The sequence below is a fragment of the Ochotona curzoniae genome, unplaced genomic scaffold, assembly GCF_017591425.1.
Source record: "Ochotona curzoniae isolate NIBS_2020 unplaced genomic scaffold, NIBS_Ocur_1.0 patch423, whole genome shotgun sequence".
NCBI lineage: Eukaryota > Metazoa > Chordata > Mammalia > Lagomorpha > Ochotonidae > Ochotona > Ochotona curzoniae.
In genome coordinates, this window is record NW_024466999.1 from 865087 (window position 1) to 872307 (window position 7221).

Sequence of the window (7221 nt, forward strand, 5' to 3'; positions counted from 1 at the left end):
CTTATTGAAGTCTCTTTGGAAGATGTGACAAGTGACACCAACCTTCTCTTGAATCCCTAAAGCAGGAGCCCACATGCTAAATAAAAGGCCTCCCAATAGCAGAATCGTAGTGAAGGAGACACACGCTGGGGGTTAACGAGGAGGCCATGTTCCCTGGGGCATGGAAAGAGCTGAGAGAGTTCACAGTGGGAAACAGACGGGGGGGGGGGTACGCTGGGCTCTCTCCTCAATATGCCCACTAGCAGGCAGGCTGAGAAAAGGCCGATCTGCTTGGAGATACAGGTGCCAAGTCTGCATCCTCTCAGCTGCCCCATCACATGCATGACTTCGCCTTCAGAGGATGCAGACCCTCAACATGCCAGTGAAGGCTCTGCGGGCACTCCTAGATGTGGCTGGCGCAGAGAGCAAAACACCAGATAAGTAGAGTCCTCCATTCTAGCAGCAAGCCCCAAGCGGAGAGATCGGCAGTGCCTCCCATTTCAATTCTTAGTTAAGATCTAGGAGACCACAGTGGTTCCCAGACAAATGGAACAAGGCTCAAACTTAAGTACTCAGAAGCCAATTCTTAGATAAAGCTGATCCACAGCACTGGGAGATACACAGAAATGCAGCCCTGTATGCACAGGACCGCAGCCCTGGCCTACGACCTGACAGAACCCAAAGATGCCAAGCCCAGGGAACTCTGCTTTTCTTAGTGGGTGGCCCTGAGCTGGTAAAAGGCTAATGCAGTTTAACTGCAATGGACAAGTTTCCCTGATAGGCTGCAGGGAAATAAAAACGCTCTTGTGGGATTATATTTGTGTTTCCATTCCATTTAGGGACACATTTCCTGTTGTTTCAGCACCACAGATGAAATTCATGTCCCCAAACGGATCCACCTGGTTTACTATTCAAACAGACTCCGCCCCACTGCCTCCTGGGATGCAGACAGCAGACTTCGGCTAGTATGTATCTGTTCTCAAGCCCTGCACTGATCACCTCTCCAGATTCAGGCTCTCAAGTCCACAACCCACTGGCTATACCTGTTCTGTCTTAAATATCCATCTATCACAACTCTCACATGGAAGAGATTCAGTCAAGCTCCCTGCCACTTTTCGGAGGGAAGAGGTGAAAGAATGGATTCAGGCTGGATCTAAGTAGCAGCTGCTGCAGTGGAGAATGGCTGGCCTTTCAGCAAAGCAGCACTAGGTCTGCATCAGGTGGAATTAACAGGGCAATTGAGCGGCACCATGAGAAAGGCTAGATGCTTCTGGACTAGAGCGAAGGGCTAGTCCCAAGTTACCTATGGCTCAAAGATTCAAGGGAGGGTTTGGTAGAGGGCACCACTAGCTAGGCCAGGGGCCTAGCCCAGCCATGTTGCCAGCAGGCCTGCCTGCAAGCTAAAAGAAGACTAACGGAATTAGAATGCAGTTTATTTAAAAACATTTTCACAATCCCAACAAAGGTTAAAATAGTGCACAGGCAAGTTATCTTACAGTATGAATTGTAAACGTAAGCTTTCGTACTAAAAAATTTACAAATAAATGAAGCTCAGTAGCCTAGAAGTGTGGCTGAACAAAAAAAAAAAAATCATCATATTTGTAAATTTTGCAGCTGGATCTCAGAAGCTCCTTAATTAAATGAACCAGCCAAGGCCTGCACAGTCTGCTTAACAACCTCTCTATCAAAGAACTCCACAGGCCCAGGCCAATTATTAGTTCTCCAAGCCTGGCCCTCCGCAGAGGGGCAGCACCCAGAATCTCATGCGGGGTCATGAGATTACTGTGGTTTTTCATGGAGGCTGTTCTTCTGCCTCACCTTAGTCAATCAGGCAGCAAGCTAAATCTGACAACCCTTATACTAGTAAGGTTTGGCTAAGCTTGCTTAGGAATGCATGAAAAGGTTTGGAAGAGCATTTTCTTTCACCGTGGCCGTGGGCTAGAAGACCCTTTAACCACCCTTGTAATACGCATCCAGTGCATCAGAGTTAAAGTACACCACGGTGACCGTGATGTCATCCCTGTACAGCCTTGCCAAGTCCTCGGGCAGCGTCAGCATGGCATTCAGCCGCTCGGCCTCCATCTCCCCGTACTCATTGCTCCCAAGAGCGTGCCTGATCAGATGTGTGGCAGCATTGTGGTCGGTGATGGGCAACCCGCGGGCTTTCCTCTGTAGCAGCAGGCTCTGCATGAGCCCCAGGTTGGTGCGTCCCTGGGCCAGGTCGGACTTGTTGTGCCCACCCACCTCAGCCAGGTGCCCCACCACGAGCCTCACCACATCCTCGTTGCTCAACATGTCCCAAAGGCCATCAGAGGCCAGCACCAGGAACTTATCCTGGGGCCTCAGCTTGTGGTAGGTGACCTCGGGCCGGGCTGTCAGGTAAGGGGGAGTGTAATAGTGGAGGGGCTTGAGCTGGTAGATGTTGAGGGCCTCCGTGTCAAAGCCCCTGTCCAGGACGCTGCGCTGCAGCTCCTGGCTCCACTTGAACTGAACATCTCCGAAGGCTCTGCAGGGCATCAGGACGCCCAGCAGCCTGTCCTCCATGACGATGGTCCTGTCTTCTGATGCCGGGTGCTCCTTCTTCAGCCGGGACAACTCGGCCGGGTTCCAGGCATTGTGATCACAGCTAAGGGGCACACAAGACCACAGGCCATTGTCCTCCTGCACACCCAGGACGGCCCGGCAGTCGCCAGCGTTTGCCACATGCAGGTGTATCCCATCGATGTGAGCCATGCACGCCGTTGCTCCAGAGAAGGCCACCTGCAGCGACAAGTTCATGGCCATCTCGTCTTCCAGGGGAGCCTGGACTTCCAGCGAGATGTCAGAATCTAGTCTCTGGAAGGAGTGTACCAAGGCCTCCTCTGTGCTCAGGCCCATCCCCATGTGCAGGTCGAGCAGCTCCTGCCAATAGACCCGCAGGTGGTCTAGATGCACTGATGTGACATCCTCGTAGATGCTCTGCCCTGGGTGCTTGAGCCACTGCAGGATGGGCAGCAGGGGCTTCATGTTTTCCACAGCCTCCTCCATCTGCTCCAGGGTCTGCTGGGACATCAGGGACACCGCCACATAATAGAAGAGCCTCTCGCTCACGGCTTGCGCACATGCGTGACCCCCATGTCCATCGAAGATGCCAAACATCAGGCCACTGGTCTGCAAGCAGGAGGCCACGCCCCGCCGGTCCTCGACGGGGGAATTGGCGGCCAGCTGGTTGCTCTCAAACCGCAGCACCGGATTTGGGGCTCCACCGGGGAGGGAAAGAGGCTGATACACCAGCTCGCCGGCACGAAGCACCTCATTGACCTGCGCAGGGCTGAGCTGCAGGTTGAAATCTTCCTCTGTTGATATATGTCTGCAGGCTTTTGGCAGTGCCAAACCACCCCTCAGGACTTCATCTCTTAGGGCGGGTGGTCCCTGCAAGAAGGGCTTCCATTTTGATGGACTTCTGGACAAGACATATCTGGAGTACAAACGCCTGCCCCTTTGCAGCGCGGCTATGCTGTATCTCGCAGAGGTTAACATCCAGTAGGACACGGAACTTGACATTCTGAGATTCGACCCACAAATGCAGTCCTTCAGCCCAAATGAGACTATTTACACCTGAGAATTAAAAGAAAGTCTAAGAAAAATTTGAACTCAATTGCCTAGAGGCTGACTTGGGAAACATTTTCTCCTGCCAACAGATCAGGAATGATCTGAGGCCAGCTGGGGTCGGCCGTCACTCTGTGGGGATAGGTACTAAGAATGCGTGCAGCGCTGACACTGGGTACTTGTACACACAGAGCCAGGGATCACATGACCAAGGGGTCTGCACACAAGATCTGTTATCGACAGAAACAGCCCTCGATGGCAGCCGGCTATAAACAGCTGACTACGCTCCAAGACTAACACCACCTTCCACCTCCCCTGTCCATCACATTCCAGAACATTTGGAAAGCGGGTTTTTAGCCGATCTGCCTTCCTGGAACCCCACCCTCCACACACACATACCTTTTCCTCTCCTTTCCAAATTCTTGCTCTGACCAGAACCTAGCTCCCATATTCACACCCTCTCCAGCTGGCGGTATTTGTCTCAATCTCCGCCTTCCCCAGTACTCCATAAGCTCTGTTAATCCAGGAATGTGGCTGCCAGGGCCCAGCCCTCCACCTGGCACACAACATGTCCTCAGACACTGGCCTAGGACAGAATTTTCAGAGGCTCAATTACTCGGGAGATGTGGTATTCGCTATCCTGGCGCGGACAGACCCATACTTGTCTGATGGGATGGGAACATCAGGGCAGTGCATTGAAAATGGGATCGGAAAAAAAATAAAAAAAAAAGAAAATGGGATCGGGAGATACACCCATTTCTGTGCCAAAACATCTGAAATCTCAACACATGAAGGGGTCTTCTAGAAATTCATAAAAGGAGCCAGGGTTGTTGCACAATGAGTTAAGCTGCTACCTGTCAGTCCGGCATCCCCTATGAACACAGTTCAAGCCCCAGCTACTCCACTTGCAATGCAGCTCCCTGCTAACATGCCTGGGAAAGCAGTGGAAGATGGCCCCTACTATTGACATGGAAGACCTGGATAGAGTTCCAGCTCCTGGCTTCTGCTTGGCCCAACCCCAGCCATGCAGCCACTTGGGGAGTAAACCAGTAAATGAAAGATCTATTACTATCCCTAACTATGTCTTTTAAGTGAAAAAAAAAAATCCTAAAAGTGTTTTATAAAGAAACTTTGCACCAACATAGACCCATCTTTTATTTCCACTTTTCAGTGTATTTTCTTAAAAGAAAAAAAAAATTATTTGAGTTACAGAGAGGCAGAGAGAAATCTTTCATCCATAGGCTCACTCCCCAGATGGTTCCAACGGCCAGGCATTAGCCAGGAGCCAGGAGCTTTTATCCGGGCCTTCCACGAGGGTGCAGAGGGCCAACCACTTAGGCTGTGATCCGCTGCTTTCTCAGACACATTAGTAGGTAGCTGGATCAAAGTGGAGTGTGGGGGGTGGGGGGGTCCTTGAACTAGCATCCACTTAGGATACTCACATTGTGGACGTGGCTTTGCTCATAAAACCACAGCACCAGCACCTGCAAGTACTTTCCGAAATGTTAGATCAATCCCAGCTTCATGAGATTCTATGATCTTGTGAAATACACTCCTTCTGCTCAGTTATTTTTGGTATCATTCTGTTCAGGCCCATACAACGCGTGGCTCTCCAGGTGACAGTATTTTATACTCAACATCATTCCAGCACTCCTAACTCCCTACAGCTTCTCAATCACTGGGGGCGGGGGAGACTTGGTCCCATGCTGCCCTGTAATCTCCTTCCAGTTTATATTTGATCCTATTGATTCCCCAAAGGCGGGATTAGAAGGCCAAAGGGCACAGACCCACTGCCAAAGTCATTTCCAAAAGTTTTCACATTGGCCTTTTCAGGAGAGCATAAAGGCTTCCTAGGACCTTCGCCAGCCTCCTTGGACAACAGACAAAAAAGGAAACCACACAACGACCCGATTATAACCAACTTTTCTCGCGTGACCGAGAGGAGCGTTCCCCGTGTGCGTTTAGGTTTCATTTGTGAATTCTGACGTACCCTGAAGCCTGAGCACCTGGAAGGCCCCACCCTGTCCTACGAAGCCCACCCGCGCAGGGAGCGGGAGGACAGCCGCTGCGGGTGACGGGGTGCAGGGGCCTTTGCCCAGGAGGCCAGCAGGAAGCCGGACCCGGCGTCGCGCCACTCCCTCACCCCCTCCACAAGCCGCAGGTTCCGTGGCCACCGCCGTGGCACTTCTCCCGGCCGCAGCTCGCTCCATCCCCGACCTCGGCCGGAACGGTGTCCCTGAGCCCCCAAACCCCAACCCAGCTCTGCAAAGAGCGGGTGCCGGGCTCCCAGGGGCCCAAGGCAGCCGGTGCCGCTGCCCAGGTCCGCGCATCCACGTGGCACGCGTGCACGCCCAGGGTGGCCGTGACCGCAGCCCCCCATCCCGGGCCCGCCCCCTCGCCTCACCTCACCTCACTTGGACTCAGTTCTCCGCCCCATCGCCTGAGCCAGTGTCGCCTGGTCGGGAAGGGCCAGGAGCGGGAGAGGCCGGGCGGAGGCGGCGGTGCCCACACCCCTCCTCGGTCTCCTAACTCACCTCGGACTCTCGGCCTCCCCGCGCCCGCTGGTGCCGCCGCCGGCCGGCCGGTCCCGTGATTTTCGGGAGCACGCAGGGTGCTGCGACGGCCGCCACCGCCCCTCGGGTCTCGCCACTCGGGTCTCACTGCCCGGGAGCGGCCCCTTAAGAAGGACCGGGCTCCGGCAGACAGGGCCCTCCCACCTTCCCTTATTGGATGGTCTGCGGAGGCGGGCCCTTGAAGGACAGCAGGATTGCCCTATGGCTGCAGAGGGCCGGAGGTTGGCAGAAAGGCTCAGCCGCGCGGGGCGGGCACCGCCCCCTCCGTCACGCCCCACCCGGATTTGGACCGACTCCGAGCGCGGGGAATCCGGCAGTCACGTGGCCTGGCACCCCGACTTCGTGACACCCCGCACCGACGGCCGCTCCGGTCACTTCCTGCCTCTTGGGTTTAACCTTGAACAACTTCCCCGCTGAGGCCCCGTGGGCGTTCATCTTGCCCTGAATTAGGATGGTTGCCAAACTTGCCCTCTCCCTGTGTCCTAAAGGCCAAGACCGGAAGCGCGGGGGTCGCCTGGGTGCCACCTTGCTTTGGGTTTGCTGCAGTCCTATCTCCTGGAGACCTCTGCACTCGCCCGCGGGCTGCCGGCTCCTCCATCCCACTGTGACCCCGACCTGAGGTCTCCGACCTGTGAGTTCCACTTGGGCCTTACTCTGCAGGGAAAGTCATCTTCTCACAGCACTGCATGACATCTGGACCTCACACGGTGAGACTCCACCTGCTTCCTCCTAACGTTTTTATTTCTCGTTTTTTAATTAGTTATTTGCATCTTATTTGAAGGGCAGACACACACACAGAGCACGTCCACTGGCTCATTAGGCCCAAGCCAGGAGGGCAGAACTCAGTGTGGGTCTCCCACATGACGGCAGGGACAGGATGAAGTATTTGAGCCTTAGATGGCAGCCCAGCCTCAAATCAGATACTCCAATACTTAGCAGGGTCTTAACTGCCATACCATATGCCCACATTATAAGAACTCTTCTTAAAAATTATATAAAGATAGCCAAACATTAAAAATACTAAAGAACAGAACTTTTTAAACATTTGTTATTATTTAAAGGCAGTGTTACAGGGGGGAGG

General features: G+C 53.8%; 1 protein-coding gene across 1 annotated transcript; it reads right to left on the minus strand.

Annotated features, from left to right (window-relative positions):
• Positions 1-877: 877 nt before the first annotated feature.
• Positions 878-6196, minus strand: LOC121167729 (pyruvate dehydrogenase [acetyl-transferring]-phosphatase 2, mitochondrial-like). The gene is made up of 2 exons (XM_040997306.1): positions 6102-6196; positions 878-3576 (listed from the first exon to the last, which is right to left on the minus strand). Exon 2 carries the CDS (start codon positions 3520-3522, stop codon positions 1930-1932), a length of 1593 nt encoding a protein of 530 aa, XP_040853240.1. The 5' UTR covers positions 3523-3576; positions 6102-6196; the 3' UTR covers positions 878-1929.
• Positions 6197-7221: the final 1025 nt, after the last annotated feature.

Bases quoted from the DNA above. Each gene is read 5' to 3' on its own strand.
- LOC121167729 (XM_040997306.1), bottom strand. From the start codon at position 3,522: ATGTCAAGTTCCGTGTCCTACTGGATGTTAACCTCTGCGAGATACAGC.